Source organism: Staurois parvus, unplaced genomic scaffold (genome assembly GCF_062004578.1).
Source record: "Staurois parvus isolate SC_StPar_1 unplaced genomic scaffold, SC_StPar_1.0 ptg000706l, whole genome shotgun sequence".
Lineage (NCBI taxonomy): Eukaryota > Metazoa > Chordata > Amphibia > Anura > Ranidae > Staurois > Staurois parvus.
The window spans coordinates 444,602-470,945 of NW_028318502.1; the positions used below are offsets into that span (position 1 = coordinate 444,602).

At 42.3% G+C, this 26,344-nt stretch overlaps 1 protein-coding gene across 1 annotated transcript; it reads left to right on the forward strand.

Annotated features, from left to right (window-relative positions):
* The first annotated feature begins 422 nt into the window (after positions 1-422).
* On the forward strand, positions 423-19,997 carry LOC149445845 (vomeronasal type-2 receptor 116-like). Its single transcript, XM_089653323.1, has 4 exons — positions 423-1,166; positions 6,019-6,237; positions 12,584-12,707; positions 18,637-19,997. The coding sequence occupies exons 1-4, from the start codon at positions 423-425 to the stop codon at positions 19,527-19,529; spliced, it is 1,980 nt and encodes a 659-aa protein (XP_089509449.1). The 3' UTR covers positions 19,530-19,997.
* The last annotated feature ends 6,347 nt before the right edge of the window (positions 19,998-26,344 follow it).

Sequence of the window (26,344 nt, forward strand, 5' to 3'; positions counted from 1 at the left end):
TTCCTCCAGCAGCTGTGCTTGCTCTGGTCCAGTCCGGTCCGGTCTGGAACAGCACAGCTCAGCACAAACTATCACATGCACCCAAACTTTCCAAAATCTCTCTCCAACTCCCCACTGTTTTCCCAGGCTTTCTTTTATATGCCCCTGCCCCTTAGTGATCGCTCATGGATCCTGTAGTTTAACCTCAGCTTAACTATGTAGTAAATTTTGCTTTCAGTTTACACTTCCCAGAAGTCTCTGATTACCGGGATTAAGACTATGGCAGATAAAGTGCTGAATGTTCCCATCTTGTGAATAAATAAAGTCCTGCATTAACAGTAACAATGTAAAGTATTCAAATAATAATATCCAAATAAAATATTTCCCAACATTTCATCTAGATCAATTATCAAGTCACTGACCGTCGCCTGAGTGATGGAAAAATGTATCCAACTTTATTCCGTATGACACCAGATGATGGGGCCCGTTTTACAGCTATCATTAAATTTATCCAGCATTTTGGGTGGATCTGGATTGGAATAATATCATCAGGGATTGGTGACGGTGATGATGAGTCCCAAGAACTGAGTAAGATGATGAGACTACATGGGATCTGCACAGATTATATTATTCAACTCACTTCACATAGAGCCTCTTATATTCAGAAAAGGAGAACTGTTAGTGAATCATCAGCTGAGGTTGTCATAATATGTGGAACTTTTACAGTAAACTTTTTTTATTTATTTTCTGGTATACGCTCTGTTATAAACAATATCACATTTATTCTCTCACAATCATGGAATAAAGTACAAAGTATGCTTTCCTATGACTTTACACCACTCAACTGCAGCTTCATATTTATATGGAAACCAAAAGGAGAATTAGGCATTAATATTTATGGTGATGGTGCCAACATCTCCGACTGTCTAACTGACCCAATACTGGAAGATTTTTGGATCTATGCGTTTCACTGCCTTTCCCCAAACTCACACAAAAATGACATTTACCAATCAAGGTATCATATTCCCACAAAACCTTGTACAAAGGTAATAGATTTGTCATTCATATTTTCTCGTTATTCAACTATGCCCTCCTGTGTGATCATGGCTGTAAATGTTCTGTCCAATGCTCTACACAGAATATACATGAAGAGAAATACATCTGAGCAAAATGGATTACAGCACAGAGTAAGTTGGAGAATACGTGTTTATCTTACTAGGATCCTATATTATAAAATACAAATAATTATGTAATTTAGGTGAGATGGACAGTTATCTCCACCCTTTCTCTCACTGTCTGGGCAATCACTGTCTGGGCAATCACTGTCTGGGCAATCACTGTCTGGACAATCACTGTCTGGGCAATCACTGTCTGGACAATCACTGTCTGGACAATCACTGTCTGGGCAATCACTGTCTGGGCAATCACTGTCTGGGTTTCTCTATACAGTTTTAAAAATTATAAAACAAATGGGCAGCCTTTATAATAAGAGTGGGGGGGGGGGTATAAATGGATTTTTAAATATTTTATTATTATTATTATTATTATTATTATTATACAGGATTTATATAGCGCCAACAGTTTGCTCAGCACTTTACAATATAACAGGAGACAATACAGTTCAATACAAGAGGGAAAGGAGGGCCCTGCTCCTTGGAGCTTACAATCTTTTGATCTTTTAAATTAATTGCTTTGCATGTTAGGAGTCACATTCAAGTAGTCCAGATTATATATATATATTTTATATGCATTATGTACATTTATATTCATTATATTTATTTGTGTAAGTAATAAAATCATTCATAAAGAGATTGGTCAAAAGGTTGTATACACATATTCCAAGCTGTGCATTGTGCAAATAGGTTTCCAGTACTCTTGTATCACCAAATATTAAGAACTTTTTTTATGGTCTTCTCCACTTCTTCAGGACAGGGCCTATGGAACACCCTGGTACATACAGTATACATCCTTACATAGAATAATCTACAAATATTGATATAACAATTCTATATAGTAACTATAGTTCTAGAGAGCCGTGTAGTCCGAGGTGAGCTCCCTTATAGCCAGGGGCTGTGTTTTTGCTTCTGATTGCTGTGTGGAAGCTGAACCCCTGTTTGGGAATCCTGATGTGAGGAACCTTTACTTCTAAATTACTTTAAATGAACGTGGGCAAATAAAGCCCTTCAATGGACTTCACTGACTGGACTGAAGATCATGAACTGTTCTACCAAATCTGAATGTTTTTAAATTTAAATCATCATATTAAACAGAAAATGATGTCTCCAGTCTATGATAACACAAAATCACTTGGATCTACTCCCACTCCTATACACCAGTGCCATCTTAATAGCATCATGGGCCCCTAGGCAAAGTAGTGCACTGGGGCTCCTACTAGCCGGCATCAGGTTTCCCTATCACAGTGCCCATATACTGTTCATCAGATGTCCCCATCACAATCTCCCCATACATCAGGTGTCCCAATCACAGTGTCCCCTTACATCAGGTTTTCCCATCACAATCTCCCCATACATTGGGTGTCCCCATCACAATGCCCGGTACATCAGGTGTCAGCAACACAGTGTCCCCTTACTCCAGTTTCCCTCATCACAGTGCCCCATACATCAGTTGTTCCCATACATCCGGAGTCCCCCATTACAGTGTCCCCATACATAAGGTGTCCCCCACCACAGTGTCCCCACAAATCCAGGGTCCCTCTCCACAGTGGTCCCCTTATAGCAGGTACTCCCCATCATAGTATCCCCATACATCAGTTGTCCCCATACATCAAAGTTATGCCTCCCTGCCTTCACGGTTGTACTCACAACCATCTGCAATGAAGACAGCTCCTCCTTCCTCTCCCACACTGAGACTGAGATGAGTTCTCAGTCTCAGTGCCCATTCTCTGCCACCCCCTGCAGGAGGGAGGAGAAAGCTGAATCCTCTCTCCAGCAAAAACCAGCTGTTGCTCCTTCTTCAGTTACTCCTGAGAAAGAAGAGCTGCACAAGTGGTCAAATCACCAGTGCACACCCCCAACACAGTATCTGCCCACCCCTCTTTGTCTTGGGCCTGATCATGGGTGCCCCATGCACCTGAGGTTCCTGGGCAGGGCCCAGGTGTGCCCCTTCATTAATACAGCCCTGTCCTACACCTCTTTCTATGGTTACACCTTCACACACTTATCCTTGATTATGAATTTTCACATTTTTGATGTTGCTTAATTAGTGGCCCATGGTGCACCTGGAAATGGGTGGCCTAGTCTGATGAACTCCATTTTTTTTCATCATGAAGATGGCTGGGTGTGTGTGGGAAAGATGGCACCAGGACACAGTATGGGAAGAAAGCAAGTCAGTGAATCAGAGTGATGCAGAGGGAAGCATTGGGTCCTGCCATTCATGTGAATGTTACTTGACATGTACCACCTACCTAAACATTGTTGTTAACTAAGTACATCTCTTCATGGAAATGACAATCCCTGATGGCAGTGGTGTCTTTCAGCATGATATTTTGCCCTGCCATACTGCAAAAATTCTTCAAAAATTGTTTGAGGAGTACAAGTTTGAAGCGTTAACTTGACCACCAAATTCTCCAGATCTCAATTTATCAAGCATCTGTGAGAGGTGCTGGAGAAACATATCTGATCCATGGAAGCCCCATCCCAAAACTTACAGTGTAAGCTACTGACAGCTTAGTGCCAGATACCACAGCATACCTTCAGAGGTCTAGTAGTTTCCTTGCCTTGGGTCAAGGCCATGTTGAAAGCAAAACGGGGACCTACTCAGTATCAGGTGGGTGGTCATAAAGGTATGGCTGATCAGTGTGTGTGCCCTTATTGGGGTGCTGAATCAGAGTGGACCAAGTTTTCTTCTGCAGATACTACAGACTATTGACATTGACTCTAGTTGCAAAATACAACAGGGAAATAAAAAGAAATCCAATGGATTTCTAACTTAGACTAACCCGAGTGTAGAGCTACTTATTAGATGAACAGTGGAGGAGATCAAGAATATGGATCTTAGATCTTAGAATCTATACAAAACCTTACCTTACTTACCTAAATTCCCAACAAAACTTTCAGACAAAGGAGGTAACATTGTGGTAATAATTATTTAGCCATACATAATGTTGGGTTTGAAAATGATTAACCCTTTCTATGCCCTGACATGGGGGGGGGGGTTTGCACACACTCCCAGCAGCTGCAGGTGTTCCCAACAGAAGATGGAAGTGTTCTGGAGGCCAGGCAACCACACAATCACTTTCAAACACCCCCAGTAACAGCCGCCTTTCTACACACCCACTTGCCCTCCCCCCACCATGTATCCTGTGACTCCATGTGCCCATTGGTGTGCCCATTGCCCAGCATGGTAGGTGCCGATTGGTAGGGTCCTCCACTCCCTACCCATTCTTCTTGATGACTGGGATGCAATGTGTAAAACAACACTTCCAGGTCTCCCTTTAATTTTTCTCAGCCAGTATGCTGGGCCAGAAACTGATGGAATGTCATCTGCATTCTATGACAGATGAGACATCAGAGGTCTTTTAGAACCTGTCACCAAAAAAATCATCGTATAGGGGACTTTTTGACTCCTACATGATGAAAAAAGTTATGTAAAAGAAAATATAAAAAAATAATTGTAAAGAATTAAAGTTACACCAAAGAACGTAAAATAACCCTTTCAAAATTCTGAGTCCCCCAACCCCCGCACATATGCATGTATGAACGTCATTGCATGCATTAGGAAATTCTATGAAGGAAAACATTGATTGTGCTACACATTTTACATATCACCGTGCATGCTGGAGGGAGACCAAAAATTCTGGCACTAGAGCTCCTAGAGAACTCTGAACCGATGACTTGTAAAGCTTTGCCCATCCACTTGAACTCCAGAAGATTTACCCCCCTTCATGACCCGGCCATTTTTTGCTTTATGGAGCTGCGTTACTTTAATTGACAATTGTGTGGTCATGCAACACTGTACATTCCCCCCTTTTCTCCACAAATAGAGCTTTCTTTTGGTGGTATTTGATCACCAATGGGTTTTTTTTTGTGCTATAAACAAAAAGATTGACAATTATGCAAAAAAAAAAATTTTTTTTAATTGTCGGTCTTTTTTTGTTTATAGCTCCAAAAAATAAAAAATAAAAACACGTAGGGGATCAAATACCACCGAAAGAAAGCTCTATTTGTGGGGGAAAATAGACACACATTTCCTGGGGGAAAATAGACACAAATTTCCTGTATGTACAATATTACATGACCGCGCAATTGTCAGTTAAAGTAACGCAGCGCCTTATCGCAAAAAATAGCCTGGTCAGGAAGGGGGGGGGAGGGGGGTAAATCCTCTGGAGGGCAAGTGGTTAAGGTTTGACATGCTGGTTATCTATTTGGTCTTTTATATTTTATCAAAAATTGGGAAATACATTGTGTCTGTGTGCCCTAAAATGATGTCTAGTGTAGTTTGCACTGAAATTTTGTTTTTCCTAAGCCGGTGCACTAATATTATGTGACATAAAAAATTGGAGCTGACACCGTTTTATTCTTTCCTACGTTTATAAAATATATAATCTTTGGGAGTTTTATATAATCGTTAGGATTAAAGGATTTTTTAATCATTGCAAAAAATACACAAAATGGCTCTGGAAGTGAAACAGTTCATAATAATCAATTCCAATCACTCCATATGAAACTTTTTCTGTCCTCTGCTTACCTCTCTTGAAGCAAAAATATAAATAGAATAGAAAGAAAAATGTATATTTTTTGAACCTCCTAAATATATACATACAGAGTTGTGCAATCTGAATATAAAATGAATGATTGATGATTCTCTGGATTATTAGGTCAGGGGATTCTATTCATATCAGAGGAGACATTGCAGGAGAACCAATAGTGAAGAATAAGTGATTCTTCTGGTTCATTCATATATAGAAAGACCGCCGAGTCACTTGGATGGAGCTCTCTCACTGTTTGTGTTTTGTGAAGAAATTCCAGAACTCTTCTATCTGTATATAGTAATCTGTGAATTTTTGTCTTCCATGAAAAGCTGCACAAATATGTGAGAAAAGTTCACTTCATGGACCTAGCAGAAGGCGAGATCTACTTTAACGAGAGAAGAGAAATTCCAACCAATCTTCTGTTACTCTACTGGACTGTGAATGATACAGACTTTTCTTATGCCACAGTTTCCATTATTGAAGGCCCAGATTATGTGCCCGAAAGGTTTCCAAATATGAGTATGTCCCGCTTGTGGAAAAATGGCAAAGTAAGAAATGACTTGATTGTTTTCTGTTTATATATGTAGCTCTACCTCCTCAGGGGCCGCTTGATAACGATTGTCCCCAGTGGTTGCCCTGACCTTCCAAACCTCCCGACACCTCTGTGACCAAGCCCCGATGTGTGGGGCGAAACATGTCAGGGGGCCTGGATGGAGCAGCACTGGCTGATGCCACACTCATCCACATATTCATGGCCTGGGTCAATGAGCGGTGTTTCTTCCATTCTCTGATGATGCTCCTACACCCCTGAATGATGCATAGGCCTCTGCTGCCTTCACTGCAACTAGCAGGGACATCCTTGTCTCAGCCTAGAATGGCACTGCAAGTTATACCTATACCTCCTGACATCTGACACTCTGGGTTCAGACATTTTTCAATAGTATAGAACCGTATTTTTCAACAATTTTCCAATCAGGGCACCCTTGAAAAGTAATTTTAGTCTTGAGGCCTCCCAGTCTAAGGCTTGGTTCCCATTACTGCTGTCAGTAATACGTGCAAAATTGTGCATGTTCCTGACACGCAGACACACACACTGATCTTTAGCAGATGCACAGGGGTGCCATTCATTCTTAATAGTACCCCCACATATTGGTAAATGCCATGTGTTTTTGGTGCAGTCACAGAAAACCATTTGGGCTTTTAAAGGAACCAGGTATCAAATAATGACAACTATGTATCAACATACATACAAATGTATATATTTACACAATAAAAAAAGATTATACATAAAACACATTAAAAAAGGAAAAAGATTCTGAATCATTAACCACTTGCCTACCAGGCACTTATACCCCCTTATTTACCAGGCCAATTTTCAGCTTTCAGCGCTGCCGCACTTTGATTGACAATTGCGCGGTCATGCAACATTGTACCCATATGAAATTTTGATCATTTTTTTCTCACAAATAGAGCTTTCTTTTGGTGGTATTTAATCACCGCTGGGCACTTTACTTTTTGCGCTATAAATAAAAAAGTTGCAAAAAATTTAAAAAAAAAAAAGTTTCTTTGTTTCTATTATAAAATTTTTCAAACAGGTATTTTTTCTCCTTCACTGATGTGCGTTGATGAGGCAGCACTGATGGGCACTGATAGGCGGCACTGATGGGCACTGATAGGCAGCACTAAAGGGCACTGATAGGCAGCACTAATGAGGTGTCACGGATAGGCGGCACTAATATGCAGCACTGATAGGTGGCACTGATAAGTGACACTGATGATGGGTACTGATAGACGGCACTGACTGGCATCACTGCTGGGCACTGACTGGCGGCACTGACTGGCACAACCCCTGGGCACTGACTGGTGGCACTGACTGGCAGCACTGCTGGGCTGCACTGGTGGGAGGCACTGGTGGGCAGCACTGGTGGGTGGGCACATGTGGGTGGCCCAGTGGGCACAGGTGGGTGGGCACAGGTGGGTGGCACTGCTGGGCACAGGTAGGTGGCACTTCTGGGCACAGGTGTGTGACACTGCAGAGTGGCACATGTGGGCGCACTGCTGGGCACAGGTGGGTGCACTGCTGGGCACAGGTGGGTGATCTGCTGGGCACAGGTGGGCGGAGCTAGTGGGCGCACTGCTGGGTACAGGTGGGCGGAACTTGCGGGTGGCACTGCTGGGCACCGATCATCAGGGTACTGATCATCAGTGCCCTGATGATCGGTGCCGATCCCCGCTCTGACAACTGCCGGTTCTCGGCAGTACTTTCCTCTCGATCTGACAGCGTGAGGAAAGTGCAGCCGAGAACCGGCACTTGCATTTCCCTCTGATCAGCGTGTCATTGGACACCGCTGATCACGTGGTAAAAGGCCACTGTGATTGGCCTTTTACCACATCACGTGATCAGCTGTATCTGTAGGACACAGCGATCATGGAGATCGCCGGGTGCGCGCCCCCTGGGGCGCGCAGGAGAGCGTTCTGGGAGGACGTCACATGACGTCCACTCAGAACTGGCCAGCCGCAGTGCAGCCGTCATTCGGCTATCTGCGGTCGGCAGGTAGTTAATATAGGTGCACCCAAAACAAATATCCAACCCTCTATAAACGTATTATACTTGTAGATCAAGATAGTCAAATGCTCTGACCACGTACAGTACTATAAATAGCTTTTATACAAAGATGGGGGAGAAGAGGGTCACCGATGAGCTCTACACAATTCGCGGTCCAAGCAGCTTCATCAGAAGTACAGATCAGAATCTATTACAATCTATAAAACAATATACAGTAAGTATATACACAATGACAAAATATAACAACATAGATACAAATACACATCACATCTTCTCTTTACCACTTCATTATCTTACCCAAGATGCATGTGGGTATTCAGGCATAACAATCAGCCCAAGACCCCACAGTGAGGGAGAGACATCCCCGGGACCATGTGCCACCCCCAAAGTGAGACCACTGGAGCATACTAGGACAGAAGGGGCCACCATCCCACCAGCCTCCAACATTTTCAATGTATCCTACATGGTTGTATAAATATATAGTATGCAGTAATATACTATGATAAGTACATCCCTAATTATAACACAAATACTATGTAATACCACTTGCACCCAGTCTCTGGAGTTAATTACCAACAATGTCTACACCAAATTCATTGGTAATATCCCCTTAATCAACCCAAATGTAATTGCTGACTGTTAGCAACTGACCACATAGGGCCAGGTCCATAAATATTGGGACATGGACACAATTCTAACATTTTTGGCTCTATACACCACCACAATGGATTCGAAATGAAACAAACAAGATGTGCTTTAACTGCAGACTGTCAGCTTTAATTTGAGGGTATTTACATCCAAATCAGGTGAACGGTGTAGGAATTACAACAGTTTGCATACGTGCCTCCCACTTGTTAAGGGACCAAAAGTAATGGGACAGAATAATAATCATAAATCAAACTTTCACTTTTTAATACTTTGTTGCAAATCCTTTGCAGTCAATTACAGCCTGAAGTCTGGAACGCATAGACATCAGCAGACGCTGGGTTTCATCCCTGGTGATGCTCTGCCAGGCCTCTACTGCAACTGTCTTCAGTTCCTGCTTGTTCTTGGGGCATTTTCCCTTCAGTTTTGTCTTCATCAAGTGAAATGCATGGTTAATCGGATTCAGGTCAGGTGATGGACTTGGCCATTGCAGAACATTCCACTTCTTTCTCTTAAAAAACTCTTTGGTTGCTTTTGCAGTCTGCTTTGGGTCATTGTCCATCTGCACTGTGAAGCGTCCAATGAGTTCTGAAGCATTTGGCTGAATATGAGCAGATAATATTCCCGAAACAATTCAGAATTCATCCGGCTGCTTTTGTCAGCAGTCACATCATCAATAAATACAAGAGAAGCAGTTCCATTGGCAGCCATACATGCCCACGCCATGACACTACCACCACCATGCTTCACTGATGAGGTGGTATGCTTAGGATCATGAGCAGTTCCTTCTCCATACTCTTCTCTTCCCATCACTCTGGTACAAGTTGATCTCGGTCTCATCTGTCCATAGGATGTTGTTCCAGAACTGTGAAGGCTTTTTTACATGTCGTTTGGCAAACTCTAATCTGGCCTTCCTGTTTTTGAGGCTCACCAATGGTTTCCATCTTGTGGTGAACCCTCTGTATTCACTCTGGTGAAGTCTTCTCTTGATAGGTGACTTTGACACACATACACCTACCTCCTGGAGAGTGTTCTTGATCTGGCCAACTGTTGTGAAGGGTGTTTTCTTCACCAGGGAAAGAATTCTTCGGTAATCCACCAGTTGTTTTCCGTGGTCTTCTGGGTCTTTTGGTGTTGCTGAGCTCACCTTCCTACGTTCCTTCTTTTTAAGAATGTTCCAAACAGTTGTTTTGACCTCGCCTAATGTTTTTGCTATCTCTCTGATGGGTTTGTTTTGTTTTTTCAGCCTAATGATGGCTTGCTTCACTGATAGTGACAGCTCTTTGGATCTCATCTTGAGAGTTGACAGCAACAGATTCCAAATGCAAATAGCACACTTGAAATGAACTCTGGACCTTTTATCTGCTCATTGTAATTGGGATAATGAGGGAATAACACACACCTGGACATGGAACAGCGGAGAAGCCAATTGTTCAATTACTTTTGGTCACTTAACAAGTGGGAGGCACATATGCAAACTGTTGTAATTCCTACACCGTTCACCTGATTTGGATGTGAATACCCTCAAATTAAAGCTGACAGTCTGCAGTTAAAGCACATCTTGTTCGTTTCGTTTTATTTCGAATCCATTGTGGTGGTGTATAGAGCCAAAAATGTTAGAATTGTGTCCCAATATTTATGAACCTGACTGTACATTATCTTTAATAAATTACAAGCAATATAATTATCTAAGGCCCACAATGGGGACCCCCATGGTTATTTAACCTCCCAGCTCAAGTGAGGGTAGCAGTTTCAAGTTTTTTGTTTTATACATAGGTCATGCAAGAAGTATAAGTCACGTGGATACAGAACTTGGAGACTAGCCAATGTAATACTTGTTATGGGATACATATTATATGCAATGGTCTTTCTTTTTATTTATATTCTGGGTGCATGGGGTGTTCAGTGAAGTGCCTGACCTCAATCCTACCAGTGTAGGGGCTTCTTGGTGCTGTACTGTCTCCTGCTTGGTGGGCCAATCGGGAACCCAGTGCTTGAGCTGGTTCATTTATCCACCCCTCTGCTTGGTTTACTGGCATATAGGAGTTGTGTTCCGGCATATGTGTCCTATTTCCTACGAAGGAAGTGACAACACTGGCGCCATTTGATGATGCTGGTGGGTGGACTTCTGTGGGAGTATATATTGGCCAGTCCTGGGCTTCATTTCCTGTTTTTTGGACTATGTTGCATGTCCCTGATGGTGGTAGTGGTGGTGGTAGCAAATCTTCCTAATATGCAAAGGGATTAACAGTCTGTTCTATATGGTATGTATACATTGTTTCATCTTGTATGTATATCTTAGTACTTGTCCCTGGGGTTTGATAGTTATCAAATATTTTTTATGTTAGATTAGGGATCAAGTTATTATTGTATTGCTGGACTTTGAAGTTGAGCTAAAACCATTGGCATCCCAATTGCGAGCCTTAGATAATTATATTGCTTGTAATTTATTACAGATTATGTACACTGCTCAAAAAATTAAAGGAACACTTTAAAAACACATCAGATCTCAATGGGGAAAAATATCATCCTGGATATCTATACTGATATGGATGGGGTGATGTGTTAGGAACGTAAGGATGCCCCATCATTTGATAGAAATGAAAATGATTGACCTACAGAGGACTGAATTCAAAGACATCCCGAAAATCAAAGTGAAAAAATGATGCAGCAGGGGAGTCCATTTTGCTGACATTTTATTGCAGCAACTCAAAATGGTACTTGGTAGTTTGTATGGCCCCCATGTGCTTGTATACATGTCTGACAACGTCGGGGCATACTCCTAATGAGACATTGGATAGTGTTTTGGGTATTTCTTCCCAGATCTGGACCAGGGCATCACTGAGCACCCGGACAGTCTGAGGTGCAACATGGCAGTGCAGGATGGACCAAAACATGATGTCCCAGAGGTAGTTTATTGGATTTAGATCAGGCAAGTGCGGTATCAGTGGTATCAATTCCTTCATCCTCCAGGAACTGCCTGCATACTCTCACCACATGAGGCCGGGCATTGTCATGCACCAGGAGGAACCCAGGAACCATTGCATCAGCGTAGGGTCTGACAATGGGTCTAAGGATTTCATCCTGATACCTAAAGGCAGTCAGGGTGCCATTATCTAGCTTGTAGAGGTCTGTGCGTCCTTCCATGGATATGCCTCCCCAGACCACGACTGACCAAAATGGCCATGCTGAATGATGTTACAGGCAGCATAATGTACTCCATGGCTCCTCCAGACAATTTCACATCTGTCACATGTGCTCAGGGTGAACCTGCTCTCATCTGTGAAAAGCACAGGGCGCAATGGTGGACCTGCCAATTATGGTGTTCAATGGCAAATGCCAAATGAGCTCTATGGTTCTGGGCATTGAGCACAGGGCCCACTAGAGGACTTTGGGCCTTCAGGCCACCCTCATGAAGTCTGTTTCTGATTGTTTGGTCAAAGACATGAGTAGGGAAAAAAATGTCAGTGTTCTCCACCTGTAAAACTATTCCTGTTTTTGTGGTCGTCTCATTATTGCCCATCTAGTGCACCTGTACAAGGGATTTGATCTTGAACCCATGGCTGAGGCAAATCTGACCCTCTTTGCTATTTGTATCACTTAGTTTGTATATCCTCATGAGATATGATGGACTATCACAAAATAATAATAATCATCATATTAATAATAATATCTGATTTCAGATTCCGGTATCTCGATGCTCAGATCCCTGTTTACCCGGCAGCAGAAAAAAGTTTGGATCTTCAATTCATAAATGCTGCTATGAGTGCGTCCCGTGTCCGGAAGGAGAGATATCCAACATTTCTGGTAAAGTTTGTATTTGTTACTAAGTCACTGTTGGACTGGGAAGAAGTAACCTCAGTACTTAAAGTGTTTGTCAGGGAAAAAAATATGAAGTATGTACCTGCAAAGTGTGCAATTTCCTCATGTTTTATATCTTTAAAGCTACTGCAAGTACAGAAAGATGCCTGTTGGTCCTGCTAGAAATGTAGTTAGCTCCTAATACTGTTGTAGACTGACAACACACAGGAGTTTGTGAAATGAAATGGTGTCAGCCCTGCCTAGTTTTATTTTGCTATTGTTTCTTCTACTAATACTACTACATACAAGAACAAATTACCCCCCTTGGGATTTTAATGCAGCTAATAAAACATCACCACATATATTGATTAAAAATTATATATACTTTATTATACAATTTTTTTTTAAAAAGATTACATCCTAAAACCATTCTAATGGCTCTGATATACTGTTTTAATAATAGAGTCCCTTGCAGGGTTACAACAATACAACATTTCCCAAAAGCGGGATGTGACACCATCAATAACAGTCACACAATCTCCATTTTTATACTGACAAAGCATGAATAAAACAGTTGATATCTCTCTATCTATCCATTCAGTCTTATCTGACCCTTGGCGATTAGATGGACTGTCACTTTTAAGTGACTTTTTCCATGAATTCTCTTAGCAATTATTTTACAGGGTGGGTTGCCAGGTCTTTCCCCAACCCCCACCATACAGGAGATCCTGTGTAGCCAGGGATGAAACTAGGACAATTTAGACAGGAGCCAATTAACCTACCAGCATGTCTTTGGAGTGTGAGAGGAAACTGGAGTACCTGGAGGGTGCCCACGCAAGCACAGGGAGAACATGCAAACTCCATACAGGAGGCGTCATGGTCGGGAATTGAACCCATAACCCATTTACTGCAAGGCAGACGTGCTAACCACTAAGCCACTGTGCCGCCCAAACAGTTGATATGCACTACTCAAAAAAAATTAAAGGAAGACGTTTTAATCAGAGTATAACATCTAGTCAATGAAACTCCTGGGATATGGATCTGGTCAGGTAAGTAGCAGAGGGGGGTGTTTATCAGTTTCAGCTGCTTTGGTGTTAATGAAAGGCACAACAGGTGCACTAGATGGGTAACAATGAGACAACCCCAAAACAGGAATGGTTTTACAGGTGGAGGTCACTGACATTTTTTTCCCTACTCATCTTTTTCTGACTGTTTTTCACTAGTTTTGCATTTGGCTAGGGTCAGTGTCACTACTTGTAGCATGAGATAATACCTGGACCCTACAGAGGTTGCACAGGCAGTCCAACTCCTCCGGGATGGTACATCAGTACGTGCCATTGCTAGAAGGTTTGCTGCGACTCCAAGCAGTCTCAAGAGCATGGAGGAGATTCCAGGAGACAGGCAGTTAGTCTAAGAGACATACAAAAAAAGAGGGTTGTGAAAAGAGATTCACAGAAAAGCGGCTACATAATGAACAGAACGTGACACTCAGGAAATAATTTCCAAAAAATTATGCTTTATTACACATATATAGATATGACATATGGGCATTTGCCCTGGTTTACCATCACCTCAGTATGAGACAATACACACAGACCTAAAACCATTTAAAATGACACCAGAACCGGTCTAAATGTGTGTGTACAGCAGGGAAAATGGCTACATGAGTCTAGTGTCCCTGTAGCACAAACACATAAGTGAACACTTCCCTAGGGAGGTGTATCCAAAAATTATGCCATGGGCATACCAAAATGGAGGATATAAGGGATTAAGCAGTAACCATTATGGCAAATCCCTATCAAGGAATCCAAAAATTATGCTATAATGTGTATATCACATGTATGCAATTGAGCAAGCACAATATGCGTCAAAAAGGAGAGTAGCAGGCCTCAGGCCTGTATGAAGAAAGACATAAATGTCAAATTCAGAGTCTCATAAATTGCTCTACAGTAAGAGTATTATACATCTTAACTTGCCCCTGTAAAAAGATGTATGTAGGTAAGACCAAAAGACAACTTAAAGTACGAATAGGTGAACATCTTAGAGATATTAGATCAAATGAGCCTGATAGTAATCTTGCCCAACATTACGTTAAATATCATGGAGGAAAACTGGATGGTACGAAAGTGAAAGGTTTCTATGCACTGCACTTTCCACAGAGGAGAGGTGATTTTGATAGAGAATTGCTTAAAAAGGAAAAATATTGGATTTATAAACTTGATACACTGCACCCTAAGGGGTTAAATGTGGAATGTGATCTTCAAGTATTTTTGGAAAAATAGTTATAGCTATGTACCTTATCATTGCCATGTGGTGATTAATTAATGTGTGGAATTTTTGTTTTCACAAATATGTCACTTAATCCCTAAAAAAATATATATGTATATGGAAACAACTAAAACAATATGGATGATCTTGAGCTATGAGTTTAAATATAGCTCCAAACAAAATGTATCAGGACGGTATGTTGAGCTAATTTCTGTCTATGTACCTTTTTGCTTTAATAATTATTATACCATAGGATGATTTTTTAAAAATTGGGGTATTTCTGTTGAAATGACCCTTAATGAGAATCTTCATGCTATATTGCCATCTTGTGGTATATTATGGTAATTCATAGGGGTTTTTTTTTGATAATTTGATTCAGTGGATAGACTTGTCGATTCTCTTATTAATATCGCCACCTTCTGGTTAGAATGTGATGGGTGCTTTAGTTGACGAATATATTTAACACATGAGTTTTTGATCAATGTATGCATCATCAAAATTACTAAAATTTCTCTCCTTTCTGTTGTCTCCGGATGTCAGTCTTTTTTATATTCAACAATGACCAGCAGCTGTGCTAAGTATTTAGCCCTTTCTTTCCATTGGGAATAACTGCAGGTTGGTGATTTGCATAAATGGGTGGGTCTCAACCCACTATAAATAGGCAATTGAAATGCAGTTGTTTCATTGGTCCTGACGAAGCTGAGTGAGATACGCCCATCGGCGAAACGCGTTGACGTCATACGTCAGATACGTCACTTCCGGTCATGCGCATTAGGTGGAACGCACGCTGACCCATAGGGAGGAAGCCATCTTCACAAGCCATGAGGCAAGCTTAAGCAGCACAAGCGCCGAGAAGGGGCTGGAACCCGCGGTATATCGGCGGATGTCAGCGGTGGTTCCTTGGCCGCCTTGGCCCTGTATGGCAGTACCTATGAAGGACTTTTCTTTCATTCCTGTTATCCATAGCACAGGTGGTGAGTGGATCGTTACAGGACATTAGATATATGGTCCTCTGTGATCTATATGACCTATATATCTTCCATAGAGTGTTAGCTCTGTCAGTGACTTTCCACATATTGTTTGTTTCACTACAGGATGGGGACATCATGGTGCTATGTATAGGAAACAAGATATACCATCATATATATCTCAACAGGCAGAAGAGTCTTTGGGATGTGTCGTATCTTTTCCTACAAAAAGTGGTGTATAGTCCACATGCAGTGGTGAAGAAACCATTTCAAGCAGAATGCTGCTGTGTGCATCTTTTCCTCCATCCTGGAAATAAATGGGGCATATTTCCATCTAAGAGCTTTAAGAAACAGCTATCTATATTACAGATGAATGGGCCCCAACCACTTGTGCCGGCACAGGAATGTATTGTATAATATATTTGACATTTATGTCTTTCTTCATACAGGCCTGAGGCCTGCTACTCTCCTTTTTGACGCATATTGTGCTTGCTCAATTGCATACATGTGATATACACATTATAGCATAATTTTTGGATTCCTTGATAGGGATTTGCCATAATGGTTACTGCTTAATCCCTTATATCCTCCATTTTGGTATGCCCATGGCATAATTTTTGGATACACCTCCCTAGGGAAGTGTTCACTTATGTGTTTGTGCTACAGGGACACTAGACTCATGTAGCCATTTTCCCTGCTGTACACACACATTTAGACCGGTTCTGGTGTCATTTTAAATGGTTTTAGGTCTGTGTGTATTGTCTCATACTGAGGTGATGGTAAACCAGGGCAAATGCCCATATGTCATATCTATATATGTGTAATAAAGCATAATTTTTTGGAAATTATTTCCTGAGTGTCACGTTCTGTTCATTATGTAGCCGCTTTTCTGTGAATCTCTTTTCACAACCCTCTTTTTTTGTATGCCTCTTTTGGCTACTGAATGGAGACCATACATTGGGTGACACGCTAATTTATCCAATAACCTCTTAATAATTATCTTAGTATAGTTAGTCTAAGAGAGCTGGACAAGGCCATAGAAAACTCCTTAACCCATCAACAGGACCGGTATCTGCTCCTTGGTGCAAGGAGAAACAAGATGAGCACTGCCAGAGCCCTACAAAATGACCTCCAGCAGGCAAATGGTGTGAATGTCTCCGACCAAACAATCAGAAACAAACTTCATGAGGGTGGCCTGAGGGTCCCACTTTCTCTAGTGGGCCCTGTGATCCTTGCCCAGCACCACATAGCTCAATTGGCATTTGCCATTGAACACCAGAATTGGCAGGTCCGCCACTGGCGCCCTGTGCTTTTCACAGATGAGAGTATGTTCACCCTGAGCACATGTGACAGACGTGAAAGGGTCTGGAGAAGCCGTGGAGAATGTTATGCTGCCTGTAAATTGTTCAGCATGACCGTTTTGGTGGTGGATTAGTGATTGTCTGGGAAGGCATATCCATGGGGGGACGCACAGACTCTACAGGCTAGACAATGGCCCCCTGACTGCCATTAGGCATCGGGATGAAATCCTTAGACCCATTGTCAGACCCTACACTGTGCAGTGCGTCCTGGGTTCCTCCTGGTGCACGACAATGCCCAGCCTCATGTGGCAAGAGTATGGATTCAATTCCTGGAGGATGAAGGAATGGATACCACTGAATGGCCCCCATGCTCCCTTGGCCTAAATCCAATATAACACCTATGGGATATCATGTTTTGGTCTTTCTGCCACTGCCAGGTTGCACCTCAGACTGTCCAGGAGCTCAGCAATACCTTGGTCCAGTTCTTGGAGGAAAATCCCCAGGACAACATCTGTTGACATTGTCAGGCATGCATACAAGCATGTTGGGGCCATAACAACTACTAAGGAACATTCTGAGTTGCTGCAATGAAATGTCAGCAAAATGGAATAACCTGTTGCATCATTTTTCACTTTGATTTTCAGGGTGTCTTTGAATTCAGTCCTCTGTAAGTTGATAATTTTCATTTTCATCAAACGATCCTTACATTCCTAACACATTACCCCGTCCATGTCAGTATAGATGTCCAGCAGGATATTTTTCCCCATTGCTATCTGATGTGTTTTCAAAGTCTTCCTTTAATTTTTTTTTCAGCAGTGTAGTGACATAATTAATCTATCCCATCCAGTTCAACCAACAGAAAAAAAAGAAATAAAAATGATCAACAGGTATTTTTTTTTTGCACTTTGTACAGATATAACAAATGTTTCCAGTTGTGTATTTAACAGACCAAAAGGTAACAAATATGTTCATTATCAGGGTTTTCTGACAATTTAAACTGAATCTCCATTATCACATTTCTGCCTATAACACAGTTCTGGTGCATTCCATATTTTGTCTTTTCACCCTTTATTGTGTCCTTATGGAACCAACAATGTTTTACCACTTCCCATTAGGCACACTCAATATCTATCTATCTATCTATCTATCTATCTATCTATCTATCTATCTATCTATCTATCTATCTATCTATCTATCTATCTATCTATCATCTATCTATCATCTATCTATCTATCTATCTATCTATCTATCTATCTATCTATCTATCTATCTATTATCTATCTATCTATCTATCTATCTATCTATCTATCTATCTCTATATTAATTAATTAATCTTTTTAATTTTTTTTCTAAGCTCTGACCCCGATGCTCATTGAGTTTGTATTGTTCTTTCTGCAGACAGTGAAAACTGCATGAAATGTCCTGATGATGAATGGCCAAATGAGAAGAAGGATCGGTGTGTTCCAAGAGTGGTGGAATTTCTCTCCTACGCTGATGACACCATTGTTGCCATATTTTCCTCCGTCTCCATTCTCTGTTGTCTTCTGACTGGTTTAATATTGGGGATATTTATACATTACCAGGACACCCCCATTGTTAAAGCCAATAACCGGAACCTGAGCTATCTTCTCCTGGTCTCCATCATGCTGAGCTTCCTCTGTGTCTTCTTGTTCCTCGGCCATCCAGTAGATGTAACCTGCATGCTGCGTGTCACCTCTTTTGGTGTCATCTTCTCAGTTGCTGTCTCTTCTCTACTTGCCAAAAGTATCATGGTGTGTATTGCTTTTAAAGCCACCAAACCTGGGAGTCCCTGGAGGAAATGGATGGGAGCCAAACTGCCCAATTGTATAATTTGTGTCTTCTCACTGGTCCAAGTCATAATCTGTGTCACTTGGTTGTCTATTTCTCCCCCCTTCCAGGATCAGGACACTCACTCTTATCAGGGGAAGATCATCATTCAGTGTAATGAGGGTTCAGTTATCGGCTTCTACTCTGTCCTGGGATATATGGGGCTTCTGGCAGCTGTGAGCTTCATTATAGCTTTTATAGCCAGGACATTACCGGACAGTTTTAATGAGGCCAAGTACATCACCTTCAGCATGCTGGTGTTCTGCAGTGTCTGGATTGCCATGATCCCGGCCTATCTGAGCACCAGAGGGAAATACATGGTGGCTGTGGAGGTCTTTGCTATAATGGCCTCAAGTTCTGGACTTCTTGGCTGTATATTCTTCCCAAAATGTTACATAATTCTGTTCAGACCTGACCTGAATACAAAGACAGTTATCCGCTAATATGTGGGTTACCAGTCGTTATAGCATTATCTCCATTATCTCCATTATTGTTCAGTTTAGTATTTTGCTAGTACATTGAAAATTAACACTGTTATATACAAACATTTAAATCTCTGGAATGAAGTAAGATGGTGGACAGTAGGCATCATTTTTGCTCTGGCCACCATTGGTATCAGGCACTTTGGGCTTGTTGGAAACCTTGTCCCTGCTGGGTGTAGTGGTTCCTCCCACCATCCATTACATCACTACATAACAATGTAGTCACTTAGTGAGGAGGAAGCACAGTGACCAGAGGGGGGAATGTATTCAAAACATCCTAAAGTGTCAGATACCAGAGACACCCATCACTCTTCAAGAGAGGGAAGATTTCACTCACCACCTTCCAGAAAGATAAATATTATACATGTTCTTTCATAAGCTGACTTTAATGTAGTTTAGTTTGGTGTCAGGGTCACTGTAATTATATTTTATGTAGATGTATTTGTCTATATTAATAAATACATTTTGCTTGGTTTAATGTAAAAATCATTTTTAATATTAGGTAAAGTTGATGAGAGCGTGTTCTCAGGAAGATCACATTTAATGTGAAAGATTTACTTCATTTTAAAGGACATTTTCATTATAGGACCTTGCCAGATCCTGATAGGAAAACTTCTAAAGTAAAAACAGATTCCAGGATTGCTTTGATCAATCAGAGGTTTATTCTCAGAATCAGAATTACAACAACCAAGGAGCTTAATGTAGGACCCATAAGGTGGTATGTCTCCAAGCTCTAAGATCTCCTGGTCAGACATGTCAAAGAAAAAACTAAAAAAGATTAAGAAGTAATCATTAGAATTCAACACATTTTCCTCACTAGATTCAAGTACCCTCTTGTCCATCAGATGAGCACCATAGTTGTCCTGGGCAACCTCCGGCTCCAACACACAGAGCTCCCTGGAGGTTTCTAGGGACAGCTCTGCGGCCTAATATACTGTTTCTAGGGAAGATAACATACCCTGTTTAGCGGTCACCCCACCTCATTCAATTCAGAACTTTGTTCAGCTGACACAGGTGTATACACAGCAGCAATATCATACTCATCAATAGACATCGCATCAACAGAATAATTTTTAACCCTTTCCTACCCACTACACAGGGCACTGCACTGAGGCAAGTCCTTTTTCACACAGATGGTGGGTCTCCCAGTTGGGGTCACTCCCATAGCAGTTTGGGCAATCACACAGTCCGTCTTTCACATGACTTTTCCATCAACACTCGGAAGCGTAACAGCTTTTGCCATCTTCATTTGAGTACGTTGACTTTCTTCTGCTGCACTTCTACTGGCCAACTCCCCCAGGTGTCCACAGGATGAAATTACAGCAGGCATCTCCCTCTCCTATCCGCTTCCTGTCCACCCTATAGCAGTAATACTGCTACAGGGCAGCATGGGTGCGCAAAAATGCATATATATACATGATTTGAGGCCCGGGGGACGCGTGCGTGTGACCCCGCTGACCCGTGGGTGCCGTGATTCGGTCCCCAAGGGATCAATCATCAGATTTAGGCCAGTGATGTTCAACATACAATGGATGATCAATCCCTGGCCTATCAGGGATCTTCCTGTACCTGTGTATAGGAAATGATGATATCTTCTCTCTCTGGGCACATTCCATTCGGCACATTCCGAGAAGAAAGACACAGTGAGTAAATCAGCACACTTGCACACAGTTAGAACACTGTCAGATCACATTTAACCTCTTGATCGCCCCCCCAGTTAACCCCTTCACTGCCCTGTCAACAGTGTCATTAGTACAGTGTACAGATTTTTTTGCTAATCACTGTATTAGTGTAACCAAAGACTTGAGATAGCATTAGCGTCAGTTAGTGCCCCTCCCAGATAGCATCAAATTGCCCGTCATTACATCAGTCATCACATTTAACCCCTTGATTGCCAGGAACATGCTAAAATACACAACAAACCTCCATTGCTAGTATAGTGTCTGAATGGATCAATATCAAGATCAGAACTATACCAGCTTTCCCTGGAGAAGTCACCTGACAACGTGACATAACATAGGACGCGAGCGTGGTGACGTACTTCCGGCGCGGACGCTATCTTGCTGCACCCAATGTACCCATGTAAGTACACCTTTAGCATGAGGTTTTAATGCTTGATATATTCACATATATTGTGAGTGGGCATTTGGCTGTTCTGAATCTTTGAGAGTTAATTAAATACGGATTTACCCTATGGGAGGTTTCTTTTTATCTTTACCCTACCTGTGATGTGAGTTGGTGGTTTGCTGGAGGGGACCTGGCTATTCCTAGTGAGGGGGCTATCATCAACCTGAACAGGTGTCCATAACGCGAGGGAGCCTCAGCAGAGAGGATTCCTGGCTTTAAATAAAAAAAGCATTTTGGCCCTTTGAGGGTCGCTTCAAGGAGGTGAGGGGGCATTTAGCCACATACGGATTATTTCCATTGGTGGTCATGCACATCCACAATATCACTTGCACATAGAAGTGTTTGGAATATTTTGGTGTATACGCACCTTTTTGGACTTGTTTTTTTCTTGTTTTTATGGACTATCTTATGTGATTTAAGTTGATGTGATTGTATTATTACATTTTTTTGCATTTGTTATACCTTTATGGCTTTTGGCACTACTGTGGAAATTTGATCCCACATTTAGGGATCCAATTTATGTCACACTTTAGTATGTATATGGCTTAATTTAGCCATTATCTGTGGCCACGTTTGCATGAAAATATTGATCCCTTTCAGGGATTCACGTTTTTTATTTTTTACTATACTTTTGGTCCCATTTGGACAGTGGGTGTCACTGGTTCCTGGTCTCGATACCAGGTGAGATCACGTTTATCCACTTTAGATCCCAGAGAGTCACACATTAGGATAGGGTCCTCAAAAATGCAGCGTTAGCGGGATCAGCCCTGGCATCTGCCAGTACCTGCGTATAGCCCCTACACTAACCCCCCTCCCCCCTCTTCCCCAGCCAGTGCAGTGTCAATAGACCACTGATAGAGTCACTTGATACATTGCACACAAAACCGCAGTGTTTGCAGAATCAGGCCTGATCTCTGATAGCACTTACAGGTACATTTTTTTTGTAGCAGTTCGAGCAGGCCCTGACAGCCAGGTGCTCTTTTTCCCGTAAGTCGCACTAGGTACCTATATAGTTAGTGGCCAAAATGTCCAACAAAAGGTACTCTACAGGATTTTGTGCATGTCAGGTGAGAGCGAAGGGGAAAACTCATTGACAAAATCCTCCTCAGAATATGAATCTTTGGACAGCAGCGGCACCCTGACAGATAGCTCAGACGATGGAGAAGAGGTCCCTGCTAAGATCAAGCGTACCCGACCCCATTCCCAATTACTTGATGATTCTAAAATGCAGCAGAGTGCCAGTACTAGTGCCGTTCTACCTTTTGGTGAACTGGAGAGCACCAACAGCCTAGTACATCCTGGTCATTCACATACCAGCACTGCAGTATCACTTGGTGACGTGGTGAGTTCCATAAGTGCAGTACAAACTGGTGCAGTGGCTAGCATACAGGTGCAAGAAAAAGTATGTGAACTCATTGGGATTACGTGGAGTTTTGCATGAATTGGGCATAAAATGTACTCTGAACGTCATCTAAGTCACAACAATAGAAGAACACAGTCTGCTGAACATAATACTACACAAACATTAGATCGTGCCATGGTTTAATTGCACATAACATGTAAATAATACTCCTTTGGTGTGGACCCTGTATGCATAGATGTTCAAAGGGAGTAGGCTTCCCCAGGATCAATGAGGGTGACATGGTAGAAAAAAATTGTCGTATTTGAAGATAGATATATAAATGTTGAGATGGTAGAAGGGATTTTTTCTGGAGATCTGAGAATGAGTCACCGGGTGTACCAAGTGACGCAGTTGGGAAAGGTTTGCTGCGATCCAAGGGGACATCCGGGACATGGCCATATTATCCAGGAGATTGGGGTTGTAAAGGATATTGGTCAGTGGAGAACAGTCAGAGACCAATGCAAATTTAGCCTTACATTTCTGCCAAACAGTCAGGGAAAAATGCATGGGACCAAGGAATAGATGACGAAAGGATGAGACGTCCACTGCCAAGGTCGACCAAAGGAGAGAGCAAGGATGGGCTGGAAATAACTGCAAAGATTCAATCTCAGTCCATATGTTGGAGATAATGCGTAGACCATGACATGAGAAAACAAAGATGAGTAGCAAAATAGTAGGTTACTATATCTGGTGCCCCTAAGCCCCCTCTAGAACGCAGAAAGAGTAGTACAGAACGTGCAATTCTATGCCGTTTGTTGTGCCAAATGAAATGCAGAAGGGATTTCTGGAGAGAATTAAGTTTTGATTGGGATGGGGAGGGTCGCAAAGAAATATAGAAGTTTGGGTAACAGTCACTTTTAGTACATTGATGCGTCCAAGGAAAGAAATGGGCAGGGAATCCCAGAATTTCAAAGAGTGGGAAATAGCTATAAATAGGGGGGGGGGGATTAGCCTCTTATATGGAGTGGTAGGAGGGAGTAAGGTTAGTACCTAAATATTTTAAAGAGTGGGTGCACCACCGGTAAGGAAAGGACTCTTGAAGAGAAGATAGAACAACGGGTGGAATGTGTAGTGGGAGTGCCTCAGTTTTGGTTGTATTAACTTTGTAACCTGACAGGACCCCGAATTGTCGCAAGGACTTATGTAAAATCGGTAGGGAGGTGTGAGGACTCGAGAGTGTGAGGAGGATGTCATCTGCAAATAGGGATAGTTTTTACTCACGGGTATGGGATTGTATCCCACGTATATCTGGATTAGACCTGATGGCAATAGCTAATGGTTCAAAACAGAGAATGAACAATAAAGGAGAGAGTGAACAGCCCTGACGCCTACCATTTGACATCTGGAAGGGGGACGAAAGAAAGGAGGCTAATCTGACCTGCGAGAAGGGGGAAGAATAAAGAACCTTCAAAGCTGCCACAAATGGGCCCCGGAAGCCAAACTTCTCCAAGACCATAAACATATAGGGCCAACTTAGGCGGTCAAAAGCTTTTTGAGCATCTAAACTCAATAATATAGCAGGGATGGAAGATTGGTTAACCAGGTCAACCAGATCAATAGATCTCCTGGTGTTATCCTCAGCATGTCTGGCAGGCACAAAACCTACCTGATCCCTGTGTATGAACTTGGAGATGAGTCTGGAATGCTTGTTGGCCAAGATCTTAGTGAAGATCTTGTAATCGGAGTTCAATAGGGCAATGGGGCAATAGTTGTCTACAATAGAGTGGTCCTTGTCAGGTTTGGGGATAACCGAAATATACGTGCGGGAGAACTCAGCCTGGGGTGTGACACCTTCGAAAAGATCTCGATAAAGAGAGAGGGGATGAGGGGCCAGGATACCAATGAAGGATTTATAGTAGGAATAGGGCAATCCGTCTGGTCACTGAGTTTTGCGGGAGGGGAGAAGTTTAACTGTGTCAAATAATTCCTCAGATGAGATGTCAGCATTAAGGGCAGCAATGTCCGAGGGTGATATTCTCGGTAGCGATAGGGGATCATAAAAACTATCAAAAGATGATTGTGTGAGGGGCGGATGAAGGTCTGGGGTCAAACACTTATAGAGATTCTAATAATATGAGCCAAAAAGGGAGACCATGACATGGGGGTCATAGGTAGGGTGTCCATTCGGTTGGATTAGATGATATGGCATCGTTGAGGCGGATTGTGCTTTAAGCCGATTGACTAAAATACAATGAGGTTTATTAGAAAATTTGCAGAATTTCTGTTTGACCCAAAGGAGGGATTGTGCAGACTTACTGGAATCAAGAACCTTGATTCGGCCACGAAGAAATGTCACCTTCTGGAGCTCAGAAATGGACGGTTTAGCTAATAGACGTCGTTAAGCAAGGGACAGTTGCCGAATAAGCGAAGCCTTGGCACTCGCCGAGGACACATTCCACTCGCCGAGGACTTTTTTGGAAATATGGGCTTCCCACAGGGTCGAGGTAGAAGCTACAGAGCCAACATTGTGACTAAAATACATATCAAATCCTCTAGAAAGTTCATCCCTAAGATGTTCCATGGATAGAAAGGTCTCATTGAGCGGGGAGGGGGGCTTCCAATCTTCCCCATTGAAAAGTCCCCCAGGTGCCGGGCCGGGTGCAGAGCTAATGTGGCTCACCCGGAGCGTATTAAGAGATGTGTAGCATGACAGGAGAGCTAGGAAGGGCAGGGGATAAACGGAGCTCAGTGACATGTTTTCGACATAACGGTACGGAAGAAAAGGTTCAAAGTTAAAGAGGTGTGATCGGACCATGTAATAGGGTTGATTTAAGAGGCAACCAGGAGAGGAAGCAATGGGGTGGAGATAAAGAAATGATCCAAGCAGGAGAAACTACGATGGGGAGTGGAGTAGAAAGTAAACTGTTTATGGAGAGGGTGTCTAATCTGTTCGGTGTCAAAGAGATGATGCTCCCTTATCAATCTGCAAAAAGATTTTGAAGAGGAGCACTGCTGCTTCGAGAGTGTGGACATGAAAAGAACTTTCCTGTCTTTATGAGGGGAAAGAATTAAATTAAAATCACCCCCAACAATCACATGTGGAGTGGAAAAGGAACCTAAGTTGGCAAGTGTTTGGGAAAGAAATTGCAACTGACCCGTATTCGAGGCGTATACATTTAACAAAACAAGGGGAGTGTCACCAAGCATACATTGCAAAAAAATGAAACAACCTCATTGGAGGAAACTACCCAAAGGGAGCAGTGTGTCCTAATCAGAATTGTCACCCCAGCCTTCCCGGAGGGATCAA